We start from the raw sequence: 25,814 nt of genomic DNA, 5'->3' as shown, positions 1-25,814 counted from the left end.
ACATGACAGGTAATCAGAGCTGACAGCTGGTGTCAAAACCTGCAGCTGGAGTTTAGCAGCTGGCTGGAAGAGGTACCAGTTTGGGGCCATCTCATTCCTGGTCTCATTACCCCCCCCCCCGCCCCTTTCCCCACAGCATCGCCTCAGGGCCAGTGACCCGAGTGGCAAGGTTGGGCAGGGAGCACAGGGGCAACACAGCACCTCCCGAGCCATGGGGACGCCGAGGAATCCTCTGCGGTGGGTGCTGACGGGCCTTGCAGCTACATCAACGCTGCTGTCCCTGGCTTTGGTTTGCCGGGTCAGAGGACTAACCAGGAAACCATACTTTGGATTTTGTGCTGGCTGCTATGGGGCATTGCGGCTTTTCCGTAGGATGCACACAGGGCTGGGAGTTTTAAACACTCAAAAACTTGCAGAACCTTTGCAGAAGGCTCATAACAGGAGTCAGGAGAGTGTTTATTTACATTACAAAGACAGTGTGCCTATCTTCTCCATCATGCGTATGTGCCACGTACAGTAGAAGGTTGATGCAGAAAGGCTCAAGGAGACAGGCTCCAAAGTGCAAACCACAGACAGGCTGGAAAGCCAGCTTGTCCAGCAGCCGGGACCACAGCCAGGCCAGGGCTTCACCACAGTTCATCAAAACTGAAGAAAAAATTACTTTTGAAAAAAAAGTGATTTTGCCACAGGAAAGCTATGTAGCTGGGCATGGACAGAGTTGGGTTGCTCCTTCCACGGGAAAAGAGGGAGCGGAAGAAGGATTGGTGCTGAAACAGAGACAGGGAGGGGAGCCGGGCTTGCTGCTCCTCTGGCTTTGCAAGGCAGAAGGCTGCCGGGAGAGCAAAAGCCATGAGTGGTACTGCTGGAGGCAGCGGCCTCTCTCCATCCCTCCCCTCCGCCACCGTGGCCGAGGCCGGCATCTCACGTCTCTGCTGCAGGCAGAGCCGGCAGCAGCGTGCACCGCCTCTGCTACAAACTGCGACCGATTTAAACTCCTGCCCTTCTCCCACCCACCCACCAACAGCGCGTTAGACCCCGTCAGAGCAAGGTGAGCTGCTGCTCTCTGCAAAAATGCTTCCTCCTTGCCTGAGCTCCAAGGTCCCTGCCAAAAAGAAGAGAGCGAGCAAGGAAGCAAGCTGGGCAGGATCCTGTACTGAGCAGGGCAGACACCGGCAGCCCTTTGGAAACATGAATGTCTTAGGAAGGGCGTATCAGGTAGTGCTGCCGGGGAGAAGCAGCGGAAACAGAAGGGTTCTGTTTAGGTTGCTCCTTTAAAATACGTCCACTCCCCTCTGAGCCTGCATATTTTACAGTCTTGGCATACTTTCCTTGTTGACAACTCTGGCAGACTTGGTGATTTTTTTCCTAAGTGAGCTCACTCACCAAATGCATCTTTCAAGCTCCCACAACTCGAAGAATAGAAGTTGCAGCCTGAAAAAAGCAAGGACCAAAAAATCAGATACTAACGGTAACGTTGCAGAACATTCAGGGGCTTGAACATGTGGTGACTGAACGGCTAACTCATTTGCATTATTCTTAAGTCATTAATTTTTATTCCTTTTCATGGTAAAGTGATTAAAATATTTTGTTTTCTGTGTACAAAAAAACTGGTGAGGATCACGGCCCTTTGGACTCCAAATAGATGTTTTCAATCTACAGGATGCAGGAAAATCATGGAAGAATTACATATACCCAAGTATTAGAAAAATATTATATTTCAACTACCCAAGCATTAGAATTCTATATATCCAAGTATTAGAAACGTCTGCGTTGCAGCAAGAAGTCCTATTACCAGGCAAATGTCAAGAACAGAAGATAAAAAGAAATTGACTGTGCTTGAGAACGTCAGTATATGGATGAGCAACCCAAGTCCGTGAAACTTTGCAATATATTCCCTGACGATAACAGCTTTGGATCAGAGTTGGGAACAGTTATGTATTATTCTAAATAAACAGCCTGGTATTTCTTCATGCCAAGTAGCTCCTTTCAGTGTTTTGCAAAAGCTTGAAAACACTGTCCCTCTGCCACCACGCCGTTTATCGCCATTCCCCCAAAACAGCCATTCTAACCCTATGATTTTTTACTGAAGAAACACTGGAGAATCCAGTCAGAGCAACCAGAGTGCCCAGCTAATCTCCACATCGCAGGCAGTGAATCAAATCTCCTGGCACTCCTTCCACCAAGCAAGCACCCCATGCAATACCAGAGTGTTGTGGGGTTTTTTAAATAATAAAAACAAGAATAAGAATAGAATAAAATAGAATAGAATAGAATGGAACAGAATTGAATGGAATGGAATAGAATGGAATAATCATCATCTAAATTATTATTAAAAACCAGAAGAAGAAGAAGGAGGAGGAGGAGAAGGAGGATTTAAATTATTATTAAAAAAAAAAACCCAGTCTGGTGTTGCATGGGGTGCTTGCTCAGTGGAAGGAGTGCCAGGAGATTTGATTCACCATGTGTGAATATAAGTACGTTAATTATTATGACAATTAATATACATCGTTATCATAACATCAATATTACATAAGAATGACTATACTAATATTATATTCTATATTGCTGTACCATATTAATATTAATATGATTATTATAATAATTATTATATTGATTACAGTAATGATTTATTTATTTTTTTATTATTAGTTTAACTCCTTCAGGCGAAGCCTCAGGCTTTACCTCCAGTCTACACCCACAAACTCTCCCGGACCATCACCACCAACACCCTCTTCCCCCCCCCCCCCCCCCCCCCCCATTTTCCCAACCCCTTCTCCAGCAGCCGCTGCTTTTCCCTCCCATCCCCGACGCCATTTCGCGGTATCTCCTGCCATCTACTGATGCTTGCGAGGAGGCGACTACTGCATTTCGCTAAGCGTGGGGCGAGAATACCCCCTTTGTCTTTTAAAAAAGGGGGGGGGGGGATACGCGATGGGGGGGGGGAGGCACCGGGGGACCCGGCCACGGTCCCGGCCCGCCCCGGGCGGCCTCCGGCCGCCCGGGGCGGGCCGGGACCGTGGCCGGGGCCGGGGCCGGGCTCTTCCCGAAACCTCCCCGGGGGAGGGGGAAGGCTCAGCCCTTAAGAGCGGCGCCGGCACCCGCCGTCCCATCCCGGCGCGGCGATGGGGGAGGCAGCGGCGGCGGCGGGAGGCAGCGCGGTCCCTCCGCTACCGCCGTCGGAGGCGGTCGGGGGGCAAGTGAACGCCCTGACCGTCCTGGCCTTGCTGGAGAAACTGGTATCGATGTTGGAAGCGGTGGAAGGGCAGCAGCGGCAGATGGAGCAGAGGCAGCGGGGTTTGGAAGGGGCGGTGCGGGGTATTCAGGGAGACCTGGGGAAGTTGTGCCGCAGCCACGGGGCGACGGGGGAAGCGGTGGAGAAGCTGCTGGAAAAGTCGCGGAAGGTGTGCGCCCACACCCGCGCCGTGCGGGAGCGGCTGGAGAGGCAGTGCGACCAGGTGCGACGCCTGGAGCAGCATCACGCACAGCTGCTCCGGCGGGACCGCTTCAAGGTGCTCATCTTCCAGGTGAGAGGCCCTGCGGACACCCCCCGCGACCACCCCGTGCCCCCCGGCCACCGTGCCCTGCATCCCCCCCGAACTTGGGGGAAGAGCCCGTTTTTCCTAGCAAAACTGCGGAAAGAGCTGACTTACTACTAACTCTCAGCAAACTTGGGAGAAAGGCTGTCTTCTTGCTCACTTAGCAAAGTTGGGAGAAAAACCTTTCCATCTCAGCAAGCTTGGGGAAAGAGCAGTCTTTTTTGGTAACTCTTAGCAAGGTTGGGGAAAGAGCCCTCTTTTATTCTTAGCAAATTTAGGAGAAACGCCCACTTTTACTCTTAGCAAACTTGGGGAAAGAGCCTGTTTTGCTAACTCCTAGCAAACCTGGGGAAAGAGCTGTCTTTTTTGCTAACTCTTGGCAAACTTGGGGAAAACGCTCTTCATTTATTTGCTCACTCTTAGCAAACATGGGGAAAGAGCCCTTTTTCTGCTAACTTTCAGCACACTGTGGGGAAGGAGCCCTCTTTTACTCTTGGCAAACTTGGAGAAAGAGCTTTTTACTAACTCTTAGCAAACCTGAGGAAAGAGACCTTGTTTTGCTAATTCTCAGCAAACTTGGGGAAAGAGCCACCTTTTATTCTCAGCAAACTTGGGGAAAGAGCCATCTTTTACTGCCTCTTAGCATATGTGGGGAAAGAGTTGTTTTGTTGTGGGTTTGGGTTTTTTTAAGCAAATTTGAAGGGCCCTTTTTTTTTTTTAGCAAACTTGAGAAGATAGCCCGTTTTGCTGACTCTTAGCAGTGCCCCTAAAAACTGTCCTTGCATCTGCCCTCAGAAGCGGGAGAGGGGCAGCGCTGCAGCTCCCTGTCGCACTCAGCCTCCCGCCCCGCTTCGCTCCTCAGGCTGTTCTGGCCCATTCAGGGATGAGCAAAAAATTCAGCTAAAAAGTCAGCTTCCTGGCAGTCCATCCAGTGATAGCAGCAGTTTGCATATTTTCCCCTTTTTAAGCAATGGTCTGGACAACACGGTGTGAACTTCAACTAAACACAGGACGTGACTTTTACATCTTTTTAAAAAAAAAAAAAAAACGTCCATAACACACTGGGGGAAGGAAGGAGAGCGAGCACAGGGGTGGAGCAGCCACAGGTCAGGCACATCACCAGCTCCTCAGGCTAAACTTGTCGGCTGCATGTTACATCTCTCAGTAGCTAACTCTACTCCTTGGGTTGTTGGGGTTTTTGCTATTTAAACAAACGCAAAACAACAGAGCAGAGCTGGATTTTAAAAGCTGGCAGGCCTGGTTAGTCCACAGGCGCTTCCCTCAGAAAGGAAGCCCCCACCTCCCTGCTTATTGTTCTCCCAAATTACCATCCAGGCTTGTCAAGCCAGAAGAGGAGGAGCTGCGGCATGTACCGAGCGTGATGGTTTCCACCCTAGAAGGAATGTGGAAATTATGCCAGGGACTGGGTAAATTAAAAGACACATGTTCTCTGGACTTCTCCAAGTAATTTAAGATCCGTTACTTAAGGCCCCGTTAGCTAGCAACTGGCTCCTGCCTCTGGGTTCAGACCTAGACCTTGAAAGCTTCCCATGGGGAGGGTGCACCAGCTTGGCCTGTGGGAAGGTAATTTTGTGGCATTTCTGCTACCTGCAAGCATGAGAATTAAGGCCTTGCTATTGCAACTACAGCATCTTCCTCCAGAGAACCCAAATTTTAGCATTTTAAGATGACATAGTGTGTAGAGGAAAGACAAAGACACAGCTGTGTGTTGGCAGTTACGGTTGCCTCAGCTAGGGATCCCCATTACTGCTGCCTAGCGGCAGTGATTTGCAGGCGCTGGGTAAAAGTACTGGTGAAACTCACCAAGAAGGGTCTGAAGGGTAAAGAAGCATCCCGACAGGGGAGGGCTGGCTTGGCTTGTTTCCCAACACTAAATAGTACTGCAAAGCTAAGGCCTATTTAAAACTCTGAGCCTTTCCTTAATCCTGGGTCCTAAAGTGCACAAACCCAAAACAAACAACACAGGTCTGTATCCCAGAACAGCAGCTAAAGAAAATCCACTGCTTCTCCTCCGCCCATCACTGGGGTGGTACCTTTGGACAGGAGGTCTGTTCTTCATTGCTTTTACAAGGATTTAGTTGACTGTGTTGCTGTCTCTCACTGGAAAATATGTTGCTGTGGCCGGGGGGAGATGAACTTAACCGATCCCAAGCCGATGCAGATCTGGAACACAAGCCTTAGGAAAGAAACACTGCAGTTAAATCAGTAAAAAAAATTCAGCTGTCAGCTGGGAATTGCTCCTGGCACCAGCCTGTTGCTAAAAGGCAACGTGGCTGTCTGGAACACCAGGGCAGCCGGCAGAGCTTCCTGGGGCGTGGGAAGGTGGCCAGGGTGGGCAGCGCCCAGGGCTTTCTCCAGTGGAGCCTGGGAGGAGCTGGGATTTTCCACTGGGGAAGCAGCCGCACCCAGAGGGATGGTGGGTGCTCACAAGGCCATGCCCGTGTGCCTGCTGCTGGCCTGGGCAGGCGCCTTACCTGCATGCCCACCTCCTCAAAATCTCCCTGCGGGGTCTCCTTACAAGGTGGAGATGGGATGACCTGGTGGGCAGCGGGGCCACTGCCTTGCTAGGATAATTGTACAGAGGGAAAACAGCAGAAGGCTGGCTGGCTTTCTGTCCTGGCCCGAGCAGGAATCCATGGAAAAACAATTGCAGGAAGGAGAAGTCGCAGCCATGAAGCCATGTTGATGCCAGATTTCTGTAAAAACAAAAGGGAAATCTGGATGTATGAGACTTCTCTTCAGTTGGGGGGTTCTTCCTTTCCACTGAAAAAAAACAATCCCAAGCTTCACACAGCATGTTTCTCGTTAGGACCCGCTTTTCCAGCTTAGGAAGACAGCTTGGTATGAAAATAAAACCAGACATTTGTGATTCAGTTCTGCATTCACCATATACCTCAAACTCTCTGATACTTGGTGGGAGCACTGAGCATAGCCAAAACACATGACTGAGCTCCAGCTCTGCATTTTATGAAACCGTGCTGCCACTCGCCAGCATCAGCTTTCCCTCAGCGTACACGCTGAGAATGAACTGCGTTTAGAAAAGTTCAGCTATTTACATATTTTCCATTAAAATGCTCTTCGTTTTCTCTCCCTAGACTGTCTGCATTGTTCCTAGTTTGCATATATTTCTTTAATTGGTGACATTTTAATGGAGCTCCATTCCAAGCATTTGAGGATGCAAAAGTTATTAAAAATGCCACAAGTGACACAGCAATTTAGCAAAACACTGAAGTGACTGTTTTAAAAATCCTTGTTAAGCTTTGGCATTGTTCCCCTCTATTCTGTTCTCACCACATGACCAGCTTTTTGGTTCTGGTTTGGTGGGGGTTTTGTTTGCTTTTTTAGCTGCAAAAGCAAAATGCAAGACAAAAAAGGCTCATGTTTAATTTTTCAATTAAATGTCATGTTTAACTAGTGAATAGGACAGACAAAATAAGTCAAAATTACAGCTCGGGGTCAAGCACACTGACATTCAAGGCCCTTTCAGATACTGCTCTTGGTAAATGCTTCATCCTGAAACGAAGCAAGAGGAGGGCACAGGAAATTAGCCGCTTGGTTGTATCTTGTTGTTTGGGTCACTGTAATAATCTTTTGAAAAAGCAACTTCAAACTCAAAAATGAACAAGTGAGGGAAACAGAAGACTTACAAGCCGATAATGCTATTATCTAACTACTACATTTCCCACTGGAGCCTTGCAGGGAGAATACTCTTATATTGATTAATGACAAAAATGCCTCACGTGACTCTTGGGACTTGATCCGGCTGTGCAGTGGGAGGTCAGGGGGACGGTGCAGCCAATGCCCCAGCCTGCACAGGACGTGCAAATGGGCGGCTGGCAATTTCCTCCTCCTTGCCCGCAGTCCCAGCCTGCTCCCTGCCCTCCTCCCTCCCCGTGCTGACATCCAGATCTGAAGAGCATGTATTTGTCCAAAGGAAAGTAGGTGGAGCTATAGCTGTTTTTAGAAGGATTTGTCATCTTTTGACCTATTTTGTGCAGCAAAACAAGTTTTAGACTAGTAATCGTTTAGGCATATAACAGCATCTACAAAGTACAGAGGAGCCTGGACTGCTGTAAGCATGAGAAAATGCCACCTCCCCTTCTTGAAGGCCATGGCCTCTTACAACAAATCTAACAAAAATCCAAACCAAAGCACACTGATCAGAGATTCAGCACTCCTGAGTAAATTAACTACCTGTTCGCTCAGGCCGTCCAGTTTTGTAGTACACCGTTATGGATCTTATCCTCCTTTTCGGTAAAAGATAGAGAGGAGATTATGGCCTACAGAAAGTTCCCGAGAATGGCTGATCAAAGCCACAGGGAAGGCACTGATTTTAACTTTGCAAGTATTACTAGTATTAGCAAGAGTTGTTTTAGACAGAGAACTTGCACTATTCTATTTGTCTCCTACAGGGAAAAATAAAATTCAGAGGAGCTAGCTACCTACAGTCAAGCTCATCTGAGAAAATGCAAGTGCTGTTTTTGAACTTGGATGTGGAAAATAAAAAGATGTATTGCGTTCTCAGAATTTTAGATTAGATCAAGAAGAAAAGATCAAAGTTCTACTTTTTTTGGCATGGAAAATAGTTATGCAGTTTGTAACAGTTGGCATTTTTCAGTGCATTGTTCTAGTCTTCCTAAATGAAATACCAGACTGCTTGAAAAATGTATGAAAACAAAATATAGCTGTCATATAAACTTGTTAGACCAAAAAGTTACCAATAGCCCACTTACAACATGTTATCAGTAACTGTATTATTTGAAATAGAAACGTCTGTTCTACCACAGAGCATTCCCACTATACCACCTTTGTATTTCCGAAGCATTTTACTTAATTTATTTTCATTTGCATTTTAATAGTTCCTGCGATCCTAAGGTCTTCTAGAAACGTGAGATAGGAAAGCATGTCATTCCCATTTTACAAGCAGAGTAATAGATGCCCAGAGGCTGATGTTTTCCAGGGCCATGCAGGAAGCTTAGACAGAGGTGATTTCTTGAATGCCAATACTGTCTGATAGCCAAAGACCACCTAGGATCTGCTTTTAATTGAATCATTAGCTCATTATTAGGTAGTATATTTTTGTTTGGTTTTTTTTCTTTATAAATATGGATAGTTTGACAGTCTCCCTTCTACTCAGTCACAAATTTGATAAAAATGGAAATAAAATCTATGTCCATATTCTTCTAGAAATTGCATGCAGTGCTTCAGTTTAACACGAATACTGTGGACACAGAGCTAAACTGACCTCGAGAAGAGCCGCACAGACCCATCTCTAGCTCAGACTGCGCTGTGATCAATCTCGTATGACACCACTTTCCTAGATTAAATACTTTAAAAGTTACAACCCATCTTTACTCATTAAAATCAGAGTTTTCTATGCCATTCAGGCACTTACACCTGGATGTTTAAAACTGTATGCGATTACCTAGGTTTGGAAAGAATGCACAAGACACATAAATTATGCTTTATACTGAGTTCCCATGCTCTGGGGAATAATTTAACACTGCACCCACTCATGTAATCCACATTTCATTAACTACAGTGGAGAGAAAATATAAATATTTGTACTGCAGTTATAGCTGTTTTCACTTGAAGCTGGTGCAGGTTTTCTTTGTTTTGTTATCTTGGTCACTGTTGCCGATAGTTGCAACAACATTGTAAGTGTCGGGAGAAGAGCGCTGGCTTTATTAGATGTTCCACTGCAGGCAAACGGCATGGAAAGCTTCGTCTGTGCCAGTGTGTTTGACTGAGGCCGCTGGTCCAGAAAGGTGTGCAGAAGCCGTGGAAGTAAAGCACATACAAACTGTCAAGCCACCATCCATTTTTTTGATACTTTTCATTTCTATATCCTTGAGGGATATTCATCAACACACTTGAATCACAGTATATATGATTATATACTGTGTATATATGGTATAAAATGATTCTGCCTGTCCACGTGCGTATTCTTGGGTTCCAGAAGCGCTACAAGGTAGTCAGGACTATTTTGTTTTTTAAAAACAACCATGTGCAACATCCTTATACAGCCTCGACAGCAAATTGAACCCAAGACACTATTCTTTCCAGTGATCACAACTGTATGCTCCGTCCTGAAATAATGAGCATGAACTTCGAAATGTTATGTGGCCTTTTTTCCCCTTAACTGTACACTCAGGCCCACTAGGGACATATCTCAGACTATTACAACCATTTCACTCAGCACTTACTGCTTTTTGTATCTAAAGATAAATGGGGGGGGGGGGGGGGCAGAAAATCCTTCCAATCCATACGACTAAGTGATATTGCATGCACTCTGTCTGAAAGTGATAAAAAAGGTAATGAATAGAGACTATGCAGATCTAAGGCGTAACAATTCTGAAAGGAAAAGGAAGTGTGCGAGGAGCCTCCTTTTCTTTGCATGGGCAGATGCCTGCAAAACCTACGGCAGAACAGGGTGTTCATTGTGCTGCCTCTGAACTGCTCGAGGTTGCAGAGCTTCTGCGCTCTGTAGTCACAGAGGTCCTTCGTTACGAGTTGCAGCTTCTGCCCTTGTTCAGCCTGTTTTGTTTTCAGATACCTTCTTTCTTTCCATGCCCTTTCTTGGTTTTGTTTCTAAAAAGCAATCATTTTCCTCTTAGCTAGAAGTGACTACTAGTGTTTTCTATGTTGTATGTCTGTTTATTTTTGTATGCCATAAACTTTATTTTTTTATTTTTCAGGGAGTTGTCCTGTCCATATTCTTAATATCTACCAATTTACCAACCAAATTTACTAACTTTTTTTCTGTAAATAGCTGTAAAATAGCACATATTCTAAACATCATGGACTGCATGCCTTCTCAGTATCAACAATCTGCTTTTAACAGCAACATACATTTTTCTGAAATACAGTGAAAGTGCTAACTGCATTTGCCCTCTAAGATACCTCTCAGATGCAACCAACATCTCTGCAGAGATATTCCCAGTCTTTGGCTGGAGAAACTGAAAGTTCTGGGGGGTTACATGACTTCTGTAGGTCTACGCAGGGGCCTGTAGTACAACCTCCTTAGCCACCATACCATCCCTTCTCCCCAGGGATGGGTGTACAACTTTACAGCTAAACTCTTATTAAAGAGTATCATCTAATTTAAATGACAAAGAACGGGATTTCCATTCTGTATATGTTCCAAGTCATTCTGAAAGAGAAATCTTACAGCTGACAGCTCATTAGTCTTAAACTTTACCAGATAATGGTTCAGTGGGCTTTGAGTGGCTTGTTACTGGTTAAATATACTGAAACAACAAGAAATGTTCAGCATTCTTCATCTCATGGTGGGGGTAGGGGAGTAGTTGTTCAGGGTTGTGCTTTGTTTATTAAATTTGTGTCCTGTGAACTATGAAACTCAAATATTGTCAATTCTTTCAGGAGGAAAATGAGATCCCTGCCAGTGTTTTTGCAAAAGAGCCCATTCCCAGCCTTACAGAAGGAAAAGAGGAGCCTGTGGATGAGAACAAAACACTGGAGGAAACCTTGCACACAGTAGAGTTATGTTCAGATGATGAAATGTTTCACGAGGAAGACGATGTGGATGACAGTGCAGAGGAGAAAACAGAAGAATCAAGAGCTGAGAAAATTAAAAGATCCAGCCTCAAGAAGGTAGACAGCCTCAAGAAAGCATTTTCACGCCAAAACATCGAGAAGAAGATGAACAAGATCAGCACAAAGATTGTCTCGCCTGAACGGAGAGAAAAGATCAAGAAATCGCTTACTGTACATCATCAGAAATCCTCTTCTTCAAAGAGTTCGGCTTTAAAAGTATCTCCCCTCACGTTCAACGTGAAGAAAGTCCGTGAAGGAGAAAGCCCTGCTGAAGCTGAGGACAGACCAACAGAAACTACAAGCAATGACCAAGCTGAGAATGAGGATGAAATGTCATTTGCCGACATGCACTCAGATATGACACCTACCACCTCGCTGACCGAGGAGGGCAAAGCAGTAGCTGATTCTCTAGAGAAGGAAGCCAGAATGGAAGGGAACACCATGATGAACAACAACATCGAGCTGTCCATTGTTGAAGATGATGAAGAGTATGGGATGCCTCTAGAAGTTTCTAGCCAGAAACTGTATGATGAAAGAAACAACCCAGTCGGCGGGGAAATGGAACAATCTGACGAAGAAACAACCCAAGCAGCTGTCCTCCGGGTAGACCAAACAGCGTAATCAACCCAAGCCTTCCTTCGCCTTCCAGATACGCACGGTTTTACTTAGGCGAGTAATTGGTTTCTGCTACACAGGCGGTAGTAGTGATTCAGTTTCTTCCATCCTTTTCTCTGCAGTGGTAATTTATTGCATCGTGTTGGAATGCAAAGTGAACAAGGTCAATGACACAGGCTGCAACGTGTTCCGTTTTAGGCCAAGTCACTGGTGTTTATTAATTTAGAGATGCTGTCAGCTGGCGTAAGAGGCTAGCAGGAAAAGAGTATGTCTAGTAGAAGCAAGCTGGTCAGCTGGCTTTCTTATAGTTAGGTCGGAGGAATGCGTGGAGAGTAGTCAAAACCCAAACATTTCTGTTCTGTTTTCTTCTCCCTCAGTATTTCACAGCACTGTGAGTAGTTTTGTATGTAAATGTAGAAATACCAATGAGAACATTTGATTTCAGTTTCCTTGCTATGCTCCATGAATACTAACAGCCTCAGTAACTGTGCATACACGTATAGTTTGTTTGGGGCTTTGCTCCACGACGCTGTAAGACTGAAAGAGCAGAGTACTTAGAGGGCGAAGCTGAAAAGTTGGTTCCATCCATTTCAGTGGAGGAAAGATTTTTGCCAGTAGTCTCTCACTATTCACTTTAGAAGAAATTACTGTGTTTAGGTGGAAACGAAAAGATGTTTTTCAATCTACCAGAGTTATGGAAGTACATTAGTGACAAGCATGAATGTGTGATCAGTTACTGTACCTTTAAGGGATCAGAAATTGAAAAGAAAAAAAACCAGAAGGAATTTGATAGAAACATGGAGATAGTCTGAAGAAAGTATGAAATGCTATGAAATGTAAAAAAAGCAAAAATAAAACCCCGCAATATTAAATCTATACTCCCAGCTTAAAGAATATGTACTCAGATAACACTAATTAATTCTTAGTCTTTATAGCAATATACTATTTAACTTTGCACCTGCACAACTTTGTATCTCAGAGTATTTTGAAAATAGCATAATTTATCTTTTTACAAATAATTTCATATATAGAGCTATATCTACACAGAAGAGTTAGATAAGTACAGGGATGTAAGGACAATTTTTTCAAAAAGGTGAAATACTCTTTTAGGCATGTCTAAAGGGAACAATGTGTTATGGATTGAACTTCATGGCAGGGATGAGTTTACGTAAGGATGAGTCTGCAAAGCCACAGGATTTGATTCTCTGCTAATAACTTTCATCAAAGCCACCTATCTGCTCTCAAAATTACAAGTCTGTGATTTTTCAAAATTAATGGAAAATGAGAGGTTACAGGGTAGTTTGTTCACTATGAATGTTCATTCCTGTCACTTAATAAAGGTAAGGGGGAAGGGAGGAAAGGGAAGCACAATACCCACAACACTTACCTTACATCCTTGTTTGTTTATGCAGTGGGTTATTTTTATTTTTTTATATATATATAAAATTCTACTGATACTTAACATTGCACTAAAAGGTTGCTTCCTTCAACTTGTATTTAGAATCACAAATTACAGGGAAAATAAAAACTACAGCAAAAATACCATTATGAAATGATTAACAGGTATTACTCCACAGGGGTAATATCTGTAACCAGTAAATCACACTGGAAGTTAGTCGATAAGAGCTTAGTGTAGGCGAGTACTATTAAGAGTTAAGCTCTTAGGTGTATGGTATCATATAGGAGATACTGTTTGTAAGAAAAATCATGGCATAACTCGTGCAGCTATGTTTTTATTTTGTATTAACTACAATGGATTTCAATCATTTTTACTTGTAACTAACTACAAATATGACAAATAAAAGCATAACATAAAACACAGCCATGTCGGTCTTTGGGAGAAGCAGTCTCAGAAGTTGGAAAAGATGAAATTTAAAGGTCAAGCATTTATTACTTCGGTTCATGTCCCCATTGTACCTATACCATTTTCTTTCTCATCCTCTGCTGTTATTTAGCAACGCAAACACCAGTGCTTTGCTTTCCAGACACTCGTCAGATCCCTAGCCCATCTGAATGTAGTCAGGCACTTTCCAAAATCTGCTAGCTCCATCTGCATTTTTTATTGGACTGCAGCGTACTTCTAATACTTTAAATAGTCCTGAAAGCATATTTATATTGAAGTGTATATTCTGTTTATGCACACAGATAAACTCGTGTCTTCTAGAGTGCCACATAGTCTTTAGCAGGCTTAATTTTACTGACAGACCGAAGAATGCACGTTTAACCTTTATGTAACAGCTGTCAGCTTCCCGCAGCCACCAAGCACTAACCAGGAACCCCAGCATCATGTTTACATTTCGCTTTCAGATATGCCTGGTTTGTTTGTCCTGCTAAGCTTTAATTCAAACAATACCCCTGGCCACACTTTATCCAGTTTTAGAGATGCTGAAACGAATCCCATGTGCAGTGTTTTAAGAGCATTACAATGGTATCCAGGAAAACCATTGGAAATGCAGATACTGAGCATCTGAGACACAATTCAAATACCCACTTCAGGATACACTACACACACCGCCATCAGTTGCAGGACTAGAATTAAATGTTTTCTCAGTCACGATCGCACATTTACAAGGACGAGCGGGCCTGTAATCCTAACAAACGTAAGAAAGCATGCTTTGCAAGAGAGACAAATGTTTACTCAACTCATCAATGTCTGCTTTTGTGCTATCTTATAAACCAGAGCAAGAAGCAAGCTCAGGATCCCGAGATGTTCCCCAAGCTGTTTCTTCCCCTCTCCTTCCAGTCTCGAGTCCTGACTCGACTAAAAACCTTAGTCTGCAGAACTTACTGTTTCAGGGAGGAGACGGACTGCGGCACCAGCAGCACTGTATTCTTTCAAGTATCTGAAGCATGTGCCTGGATCTTGTCAGGCTGACAGATGTCAAGCATATGTACGGGTATTCCATGCTTGTGCTGACAGATTTGTCTACATAATTACTTTTTTAAAAAACTGCTTGTTTACCCTTCTTGACACGGTAACATGGGTACAGCGCCTGCCTGTGAGCTCCACTCGTACCATTATTCCTTGGAAGACCTGACCTGTTAGCTGCTGCATGGATTCAGAGTTTGACCTCCACTGAAATCAGCACGGGCTTTGCACAAAGAAAGAGGGTGTGATAAAGTCCTTATCGTATAAATATTTAAACTAGCAGCACTCAGTGGCTGCTGATACTTCCATTTTCAATGGCAGAAAACCAGCTGACATTTCTCTCCCCTTTTAGGGGAAAGGGCAAAGAGCATCCTGTTGACCCTCACGTGCTAACCCATGAGCCCACTCCTCTGTGAAAAGGCACAGATACGGGCTTTCTGGATCATTTCACTGTCAAATAAGAGCGTGCAGTGAAAGCCCTCATACGGGCCTGACTGAAGCATGTTTGATGATGAAAGAGACAGAAGAAAGGGAAGAAGAAAAGGATCAGAAGTTAAAATATACCTGTATGCCCTTTGCACTGATGCAATGAAAACCATTTGTTGTTATAGGCTGTAATGCCAAGCAGTTACGTGACTGATAGTCACATATTTAAAAAAGAGGTAAACTCAGAAGAATTAGTGAAGTAATGGCAATTTGTTAGAGAGCAAACTGTTCACTAAGGGACCAGTCCAACCCTGAAAGTCAGCAAAAAGCCTTCAGCTGGCTCAAAGGAGACTCTGAGCCGTACAATGTTTTTGGGCCACACGTACAACTCCTGTGACCATCAGTAAGAGCTGTGTGCATAGATGCAGGACACGAGATCTGTGTATCTCCCCAATCCAATCCGCTTAGCTCATCAACAGAATAAAAAGTTTTACTGCCATCAGCAGGGCAGATGCAACAGTGTGGCAGAAAGGAAGGCTATAGCCTGCTTTGCAGGGTGCATTGTGAGCAAAATTTCGAGCTAAGTTCTGACTGCAAGGTCTTTGCTGTCAGTAACTGCATACAACGGAGCAAGTGTAGCTCCAACTCCTGAAAACAAAGTCAAGTACGCAGGTAGAAAAGTTTCACTGTCACCCACTAAGACACACAAGCTCACTCTGGGTGTCAAGAGCAAAGTGTCAGGTAGTCTTCCTGCATGCAAAGAAAAAGATTCACCACTCGAGCAAAGCAAGCACGCAGCTGTTTGGCCCCAGTCCTGGTTAGGGTTTTGCCTAGGCAACTAAACAACTGGCAGCAAACAACTGCCAGAGCAGCCCGGAGGGTGCTGACTCAGCACGTAAGTATCCGCCACTCTCTGACTCACCGCCCTTGCTTTCCCAAATAAAAGGAAAAAGGCTGATAGCCACTTTCCACCACTTTAAGCTGCCCACTGCCAGGGTTTTGTTTCAGGATCTGCATTTGAACCAGCATCAACCCCAGGCTGAGTCTTAACTGCATGCATAAAGAAAATTTTAATCAGCATGCTTGCAGCTGTCGGTGGTGGCTGATCTTTCCTGCCCTCCTTTTGATCAAAATGCCTTTTTTCCCTTCCTCTCACTCCGCCAAGTCATTTGCAGGAGTCTGAAGTGCACACTAATTCAAATAAGGAACTCTCTCTAACTGCATGTTGAGAACTGATAATCAATGTCATCTTTAATTTTTCTTACATAGTTATCCCCTTTAATGGGGTGTGCTGCAGTAACTGAGAATAAATCTGCTTTGGGTTAAGCTAGAGATTGTTATTTATTTTTCTTTCAGATCTGAGATTAATGTTGCTGTATGACCATTGGCACTAACCTCTTTTTCCATAGCAACACTAAAGAGAACATAAACTATGAGTCATAATTTCTCTCTGGAGGACTTTTTTGTAATTATGATCATTCCACAGTTCCTAAAATACGTTAGCTGATATATAGCTCTGGTATAACAGCTTTGATTTTCCTTTGTTTGAACACACAGGCAGAAAGAAGAGACTTCCATTATTTTCTCTTTCTCAGGCTGAGCTAAACACTACAAAAAGTACCATACATTTGTTATTCATTATAACCATGTGGCTCCTCAAAACTCCACAGCAATGTTTTCCTTATAAAGGTGGAACAGGTTTCCTCGCTTTCAATAACCTTAAATGACACTGACCTTCTAAACGAAAACTCGTGTCCTTCCCAACATGGTTAGTAAATTGGGGTCTGACAGCTGGAATTGATCCAAACTGGAAACCGTATTATACCGGGTGGTGGCAAGGCTGCACGCTAGCATTGCTCCTCTGCCAGTCAATAGCTTTAAACTCTCCAACATTTCCTCTCCCACAGAACACAGCTGCAATATACAGCCCAAATTCAGTAATAATCGTGATTCTCTTTACTGCCTTCAGTGAAAACCTGGCCTTGGAACAACTTGTCCATACAGCTCCTTGGAATATCTCAACAGATGATCCCACCAGATCATCCCAAGAGATTGCAAGACTTTTATTGTGTGTGGCTGTCTCCTACGTTTCCCTTACAACACAGTCTGCTGCGTGCTGGTGCAAAGCGCTCAGAAAACGTATAGTGCCTGTTGCAGGAGAAGAATTAGGAAAAACTATTAGCAAACCCAAGGACACACACATTCAGTCAACAGTCATAATCCAAAATGGAGAGACAGAACAAGCTTGCGTCTCTCGCTGCTCTGCAATGTGATCCCCAACAGCTAAACCAAACCCAGACTGCACCAACACAAAGGATACGTGGTTTGCTCTTTCCTTGCCAGTATGAAGCAGCGCACACAGGCTAAGGCTTGTGCAGGCACACAACAAAAGACGGTAACACCAACTAACATAGTATCAATCACTCTACAAACTTGTGTACTCCTCCCTAAAGGTTTGCAGAAAAAACCCCAAACCTTCAAATTCCTGAACACAGGGAGCAGAAGGTCATTGTAACGCCCTACGCCGTTAACTCCGGCACAGAGAGTCTGGCTCTGTCTTCTTTACTCCCTCCCATCAGGCTTAAGCTGTGTGGAAGTGATGTGAACTGTGCTAGATACTGAAAATGTGCAAGACCGTGTTAGGAACAAATAGCACACAGGGGATGTCTACACTGCACACCATGTACACATACCTCATTTAGATCAAGTACCAGGCACAGCCTAACTACAGAAATACAACGCTCCATTCAAGCAAATTTATCTTATTTCTCAGCTACTTAGCTCCTGATGTCCTACGCTATTCATTTAAAGTGAGCTTCAGCATCTTTTCAGTACGCTGCCAACTACAGTTATATATGCCCTTATATTACTTCTTCCTTCTGACATGCCTGTAGGCAAATGAGCCCCATGAGGGTGACAACATGAGCTGCATTAACCAGCCGCCTGGTTCCTGAATCATTACAACTCAACACAGCACTGTGAGAGACATGGAAAAAGGGACAGTGAGAACGTCTGACTAGCAGTAAACAAATTATGAACACACAGAAGTTGTCTGCATTGGCAGAGTCAATTGTCACTTCCACACTATCACAGTGAAAGCTATATGCACTGTGTGCCTTCTTTTAAATAACCTTCATTTTCCTACAAGGTTTACCATTTTACTGTTGATTGCTGGAGATTGAAGGTCAGTGAGCAGGTTATGACTGAAAACATTAAGAGGCGATATGTCATGTAAGACCTGTGTAAATAGGTCCTACATAAATTTGAAAAGAAGGGGATTTCTGTTTGCATGTCCAGGCTAAGCTCTTTAGAAGAATGACTGCGTCCTCTGCATGCCACCGCACACCTCTTCAAACAAAAGGCAAGCCTGCAGTACATGGAAATATGCATTTCTGGGTTAGGTTTAACAGCATGGAGATCTCAATTAAAACAAGATCGTGTTATGCAGTAGCTCTAAAACACTGTATGACATATATATGTAATATATATGACATCCAGTTTCAAATAAGGTGAGAACTTGGAAAAATTTTCATGGATTTTGGAGTGGTTGTAAATTCTTTCGCTAAAAAGGAAACAGACTGACAGGATCCTATAAATCCAATCCTAAAAACCAATCCATCAGATTGGTTTTTTTAATCAGTTCCCATTAGTTCTTAATGATACAATAGCTGACATCCAGCTGGGAGTGGAGGGAGGAATTAAGACAGGGAGAAGTGTGTGGGAGGAGAAAATGAATAGGAAAATGTGGATAAGAAAGGGAATGGTGGGATGTGCATGAGTAAGGGAATGCGTCAGTGGGAAGGGTGGGGAACTGGAGGAAGGAGCTGAAAGGCTACTGAGAAAGAAACACCGGCAGAGTGCCCAGAACAAAGACCTCAAAGCAAAGGATGGGACAGAACCAAGAGGCACCAACAAAACAAAGAAAAACAAGAGTCAATAAGGTCTAGAGTTCAAAAGAATGAAAATGAGAGTAGGGAATCAGAAAAGATTCTGGGATAGCTGCCATGTAAGAGGCAGCAACAGTGAGGAAAGAGCACAATATTTATTTTATCATCTCCCTACCTGCCAATCCATATTGCAGAGGCAGTGCCCAGGATTTAGGTCTAGAAGTGATTTTTACTGTGCAATGTCATCAATGCTTTTTGTTTTGCTTGGATTTTTTTGTTTGTTTTGAGGGAGAAAAGTTAGTCAGGAATTGGCAGAAGCAACATCTTACACACGTCAAAATAGCTCAGCCTGAGCCTGCAGAAGCCCATGCCGGGAACAGCCCCTTCCCAGGTCTGCAGCGCAAGCTCACACACCACCACACATCTGCCATGCCTACTTGCTTCCAAAAAGGCTTGGGGGGAGCAGGGCTAGGGGGGAAGAGGATAGATGCTGCTAACAGCAGGATGGGGTCTCCTCTTGTCCAGACATTTAGCTAATCCCCCACTGAGTACAGACCTCCTGCGGACAAGGGGCAGGCAGGATCTGCTAGAAGCACTGAGGAATGCATCTCCAAAAGTTGGATGTCACTGCCAGATCACTGAATCCTAACAGTTTGCTGGAACAGAGCCAGCGGGATTTCTTTGCTATTGCAAACAGGTTTTTGGGAAAGCAAACCCAGCTCTCCTCCTCCACCGGGCCTCACCCCCGTGCTTTGCCAAGAAGCCTGCTATATTAAGATACGAGGCAGCCATGCTGGCTGGGCCATTTCTCCTTCGTGCTTGGCCTCCCGTGGGAGTTGCTCCATTCTCACATATCTGCTGAGAAACAGCTTGTTCTTTCTGGTTTTCCTCAGTTTCTTTTTTTAGTGGCGCCTTTCTGCCAGTTCGCACAGCAGAGGCCAGGTTCTGCTCCGACGCCAGCATGGGCCTGCCCGAGTCCCCTTCTCACCATGCACCCCTCAGATCAGGAGCAGCTTTCTGCTGCTCCACTCCTAACACCTCCTAGGTTGTTTCCTGACGTTTTCTTGTACTTTTCCAGAAGCTTTCCTGTTCACTATATAACTCTCTCATAAAATGAAAGACTCTACTATGAATTCTTGTTAATGGCTCACAGGATGCAGGTTAACGGATACAGGGTTTTTCATACCTGCCATACTTGGATCATTTTCTGTGCGGAAGAGGGAAACATAGGGACAAAATGATGAAGAGCTTTGGAGCCAATGGAAGGAAAACCTGGATTAGGACTCTTCAAAAGGGAAATGTCTTCTCGCCTACTTGTTTGCTGCTGTCAAATTTCAGTGCCTGAAAAGAAAGTCTCCTTCTACAGAAGAGAGGAAGGGGGAGATGTATTGAGAGATAAAAATGACAGTGGGAACTCAGGAGTTGTATGGCTTCTTTGTCATACAACTCTGCAGTGACATATGTATCTCATTCATGCATACATAAATATGCATACACCTATATATACACACACGACACATATCTCTATATGCACACCTGTATATCCATCCTTACTATTTAGTACAAGGATTAATGTGCTAAACCCTAAAAACAATATTTGGCATCCAAGTCTTATTAATTTTGAATACATCTGCACACCTATAACTCGTTCTATAAACTAATAAAGACAAAGTTCCTCAAAAGTCTTCCTCCTGACATTTCTTATAGTGCATATGCTATCACAGTATTCAGCATCCACCCTGAAAAACTAAACAAATTCAGGCAGTCCCCTTTCGCATGATGTGACAGTAGTCAAAAATCTATGCCAGCAGTGGGAGACTAACAAAATCCAAATCCGTTTAAAGACAATCAGTCAGGGACAAGAGAGCTTGAATTGGTGGTTCTTGATCATATATAAGAGTTACTCAAGCTGCAGCTCTAATAGGAGTAATTTCATATTACAGAGACTGTTTCACTTTATAAGGATTTCACAAAATCACTTTGCAAGTCTTTCACACAGTTTTGCGCAATATTTTTCAGGCAGAGGCAATGTTCACACCGAGACAGATGCAAGCTCGCTCTGCCCATGCTTCAAGCCAACTGGAAGACATGTTAAATGTCAGACGTTGCCCCAAGCTAATATGCCACGTCTCTTATTAGCTCAAACAGGGCACTGCACTAACTGCATCCATATGACGCCTGGTCAGCTCAAAACACAGACAGGGTGAGATCATCTCTGCCTGTACAATACTGTTAGGCAACGCAGCCAGAGAGTTTTGCCTGCATGAACAATGCAGTTGCAGGGGGTATTACTCCACTGTTGCTCCGTTAATGCCTAACCTACCCCAAGTAATAGAACAAAATAGATCATCAGACTATAATTTAAAAAAAAAAAAAACCACAAAAAAACCCATCTGATGTTTTACCTGTAGTCAGTACTGAGGTTGGAGAAAAAATTGTCTACTCAGAACTCATCTGATTTGCTTGTTATAGCAGAAAGTGTGGCAAAAATTCCTCTGATGCCTACTACTGGAGCAATCTGAAAGAGTATTTTGGCTCTATAAATCTTAATCATGACACTACAATACAGCGCTTGGTGTCCGCTCTCATTTTCTTTGTACAAGGCTCCAATATGAAAGTAAAGAAGGGATCAGCTAAACTCTGCAGTGGTTTTCTTCTGGTCTAAATCCTCTGGGGAAAGTGGCATGAAATATTGCCTGTGGACTCAGCAGCAAGGCGTGTTGTGCCTGCCCCTCCATGATAGGGGGGCCCATCCACTGGGGCCCTGGGCAAAGCTCACAGTCAGATTTGCTGCCAGCAGCAGTTCCCCTGCCGTGGCTTTGCCGTCCAGATGACCACAGGGACCTGAGGTGGAAGAAGTGGCAAAATGCTTTTCTGACATTCCTGAGATCCATGGAATTCAAGAAGCTTACACAGAATTTACTTTGTGTACCTAAGGACAAGGCTTTAGCCTACTTCCATATCCCCACTGTGATGGAGACATTTTATTCTTTAAGATTATATATTATTCAGTGAGTTCTGCCATCTTTCTCCAAATATTATTTTCACTCAACAATGCAGCTGGCCAAATACCGCAAAAAAGCATTAGCTGAATAAATTATTTGTCAAGAAATACGGTTTCCTCTTCTCCACCTAATGCATTCCAGCAAGTTCCAGCTACATTGCTTCCTCCCAGTATTTAACTTGACAAGCGCATATGGTGAGCCTGGCAGGAACCTGAAGACGTCAAATGTTCATGATTATCAGCATTAACAGTTGTTATTGTTCTTATATCAATAGTTAAAGCTTGCCCTTAGTAAGAAATGGTTCTTTTTTCCTGGCTACTAGAAATTTCTTTTGCACAAGTATGCACAAGAGGATTCCTCTTTACATAGCATTGTGGTATTTTCAGATTTTCGTGTTCAGCTTTGAATGCTACATGAATACTGCCTGGTGAGGAAAAGCCTGCTACATTTTATATTATAGTTTCATTCTTAACTGGATTTAGTACAGCGATCATTTGTTGTTGTTCCTTTCCCAAGTTGCATCGCTGTGGCGCTGCCTTCTAAGCTTCTTGCTTGTTTTCCATCCATATTTCACTACCCTTACCACCATGATTTGCATTATCAGATTGTTTTTCACCAGGCTTCTACTAACCCATGTTAAACTTTGCAGCCACCTAACTATACTTTTTTTTTTTTTGTGGTGGTGGTGATGGGGGAGGAGGAGTCCTGACATCCATCAGCAGTGGCATCCTGGAATCATTTGTCGCACTGTCCATTTATTTACATTTATCCCGACCATATAGTAAGAGTCCTTATGTTGCTGCTTGCCTTCAAATCTGACTGAGTTTGTACATAAGGTGCTCAAAAGTGCCATGTTCAGAAACAAAGTCATCAATGGTTAAACTGAGTGAGAGGTAAGTATGGGGAGCTTAATTCTATTCTTGTATACGTGGATGCAGTTTTGAAATGAATGCACGGAAGCCAATGGAGCTGTGTAAGCTCTGTCTATGCTGTGTAGCAGAAAAGATGATCGTGGATCGGACTCCCTTGCGCAGCTAGGCTGGGATTGCAGAATTCTTGTTTGCAGGTGTTGTGGTTTAACCCCAGCTGGCAACTAAGCACCGCGCAGCTGCTTGCTCACTCCCCCCACCCAGTGGGATGGGGGAGAGTCGGAAAAAAGTAAAACTCATGGGTTAAGAACAGTTTAATAGGACAGAAAGGAAGAAAATAATGATAATAAGAAGAAAATGACAATAAAGAATTAGAATATACGAAACAAGTGATGCACAATGCAAGTGCTCACCACTCGCCGACCCATGCCCAGTTAGTTCCTGAGCAGCGATCCGCCCCTCCCGGCCAACTCCCCCCACTTTATATACTGGGCACGATGTCCTATGGTATGGAATATTCCTTTGGCCAGTTTGGGTCAGCTGTCCTGGCAGTGTCCCCTCCCAACTTCTTGTGCCCCTCCAGCCTTCTTGCTGCCTGGGCACGAGAAGCTGAAAAATCCTTGACTTAGTATAAATACTACTTAGCAACAACTAAAACCATCAGTGTGTTATCAACAGTATTCTCACACTAAATCCAAAACATAATGCTATACCAGCTACTAAGAAGAAAATTAACTCTATCCCAGTCAAAACCAGGACAGTAGGAATACAGAAGCCCTATTTGAACTTCTTCAAAAGACAGTCTCTTTACTACCTTCAGGACTAAAAGCCTAACCTGAGAGCCAATTGATGGATTCAAATCAATTCCGGCATGCTTCGCATTTAATTAAAACCAAGATCCCCTTCTTTGCTGTAACTTCCCCAAATATTTTCACTAGGTAAACTAGCTTTTAAGAGAACTTTCTCTGAACACAGATCGAATACCCATCTGCAAGACATTTCTTTGGATTCAAGGTAAAGTACCCAGATACTGTTCTGAGGAGTATGATACACAATATCTTAATTCTCACTCAAACAGTTCCTGTTTATCTTCATGGAGGACTAACTCAAATATTAGCTTTTGGATTTGATAAGGGACACATTAAACAAACACTGATGCCCGTATCATAAGAAAGCTGGCTCTCAGCCAGATAAGTGGAGCACTGCCTACAAGTTAAGTATTACTATATTCAGGCTTTGCTTGCAGTGGTATTTTCTTCTACAGCCTGCATTTTTTTTCAGTAGTGCATAAGCATATCTAATAGGGTAGCTTACAGGGAGATTTCAATCACCCCCTAGCACATGACAAAAGAAACATTTCTTATGCCAGCTCAGCTGCATGCAGTACTCTTCTCCCTCCCGAGAACTCCAGTAAGAACCTCGGGTCTGAGACACCATTTTGTTACTCCATTATCATACAGTGATGAAAGAAACAACACTTTAATTGTTTTCTAGCCACGAGATAATGAATTACTCCTCTCTCTAAAATAGAGGCAGCAAAAGAAGGAACATAAATACTCATTTCCTTTTCCAGTCAACAATTAAAACACTTGTCAAAAAAAGTGACAATCAGTAAAAATCAATGTAAAATTTGGTAATAGCTTGACACTTTCAATATTGCAAAACCTCTCACATAATACTCTCAACTAATCAGCCTTACTAAAGCTGAATAGTTCCTTGAAATTAATGGTGCTTCCTGTGGACTATGCTGCTTCTCAGCATGAATTAGACAAGCAAAAAAATCCCAGTGCTTTACAAAGAAATTTTGAAGTAGATCTACAGTAACTCCCAAAGAGCTTCTCCTAATTAAAAAAAAAAAAAAAAAAAAAATCAGCCAACAAAATGAAATAGAAAAAGAGGGGTAAGAAAAGGTCCCACTTAACAGAAAACAATGAAAGTTTCCACAGGCATTTACCAACTTCCTTACCCTGCACCATGCAAATGTTTAAACATACTCTTACTAGATCTTCCAACAGGTAGCAAATATTTTGCCCCTTGAAGATGTCTTCCACATCTTCTCAAACCTGTGTTTTACCTCAATATTTTCTGAGACCACAGACACAGGCTAAAAACGCCAGAATTTGCCACTGAAATGTGCCGCCTGAATGCAGTAACGCGTTCGGAGCTCGGCTTACAAGCTCCTCTTCCCAGGACTCAGCCTTCCGCTGCTCACATCCTGAAGTAAAACGCTGGAAGGAGTTATATTGCTCACGTTGGCCATAAATACCAACAGCTCTGTCACTCATTTAGAAATGAATGTATTTTTCCATAAAACTTGAGAAAAATACCAAACTTCAGCCCGTCCCTGAGGAACCGTCCCCTTTCATCCCAGTCCCACTCATAATCAATTCCCTGCACAAAGGGGCTCTGAACTGTGACTGTGGCTCTCAGATACTACCACAATAAAGAGTAAATAGTGGAAACAACAACAGGTTTCCCCCCGAGAGGATTACATCCAGGCACTTGCCTCACAGTGATAAGCGAGCATCCAAACAATCAGAGGCACAGACGGCATTGCTCTCAGAATAGTTCCTGTGTTGCCAAGTCTCACGAGAGGTGAAGGAGACGATTTCCCTCTCAAGGCCCGCTGCTACGCACGCACGCCTTCCTGAGCCCTGGCTCACCCCTGGCCCTCGTTGCTCAGCCTGCCCTGCTCTCCAAACAATTCAAACAAGAAAACACCAGAATCGGAAACAGCACGGCTCACTTGTGCACTATTTGCCATAGAGTTAGTGTGCTCTCTAACCAGCCCCCAGGTTCAACAGCGTTGGTTGTACCTGAACACTACCGTCTACGCAGGGAGCACTGCTGAAACCAGTCATTGCTGATGAGGGTCACCTCTCAGGGAAAAGCAGCACTCTATTTCAGAAAAACTAGCACTAGCTTAGAGCCTAAAGTAGCAGGAAAGAAAGGATGAGTACTGTCTTTTCCTCAGGCAGGCAAGTATCCATTAGAAAGCTATTTCCAAAGGTTTAGGATAGACTGTGATA

The 25,814-nt window shown here is 43.8% G+C and overlaps 1 protein-coding gene across 1 annotated transcript; it reads left to right on the top strand.

Annotated features, from left to right (window-relative positions):
- The first annotated feature begins 3,122 nt into the window (after positions 1 to 3,122).
- On the top strand, positions 3,123 to 13,550 carry CAVIN2 (caveolae associated protein 2). Its single transcript, XM_050900292.1, has 2 exons — positions 3,123 to 3,524; positions 10,941 to 13,550. Exons 1-2 carry the CDS (start codon positions 3,123 to 3,125, stop codon positions 11,733 to 11,735), a joined length of 1,197 nt encoding a protein of 398 aa, XP_050756249.1. The 3' UTR covers positions 11,736 to 13,550.
- The last annotated feature ends 12,264 nt before the right edge of the window (positions 13,551 to 25,814 follow it).

Source organism: Gymnogyps californianus, chromosome 7 (genome assembly GCF_018139145.2).
Source record: "Gymnogyps californianus isolate 813 chromosome 7, ASM1813914v2, whole genome shotgun sequence".
NCBI classification, from domain to species: domain Eukaryota; kingdom Metazoa; phylum Chordata; class Aves; order Accipitriformes; family Cathartidae; genus Gymnogyps; species Gymnogyps californianus.
Note: the sequence above shows the minus strand (reverse complement) of the source record. Positions and strands in the feature narration are given on the sequence as shown.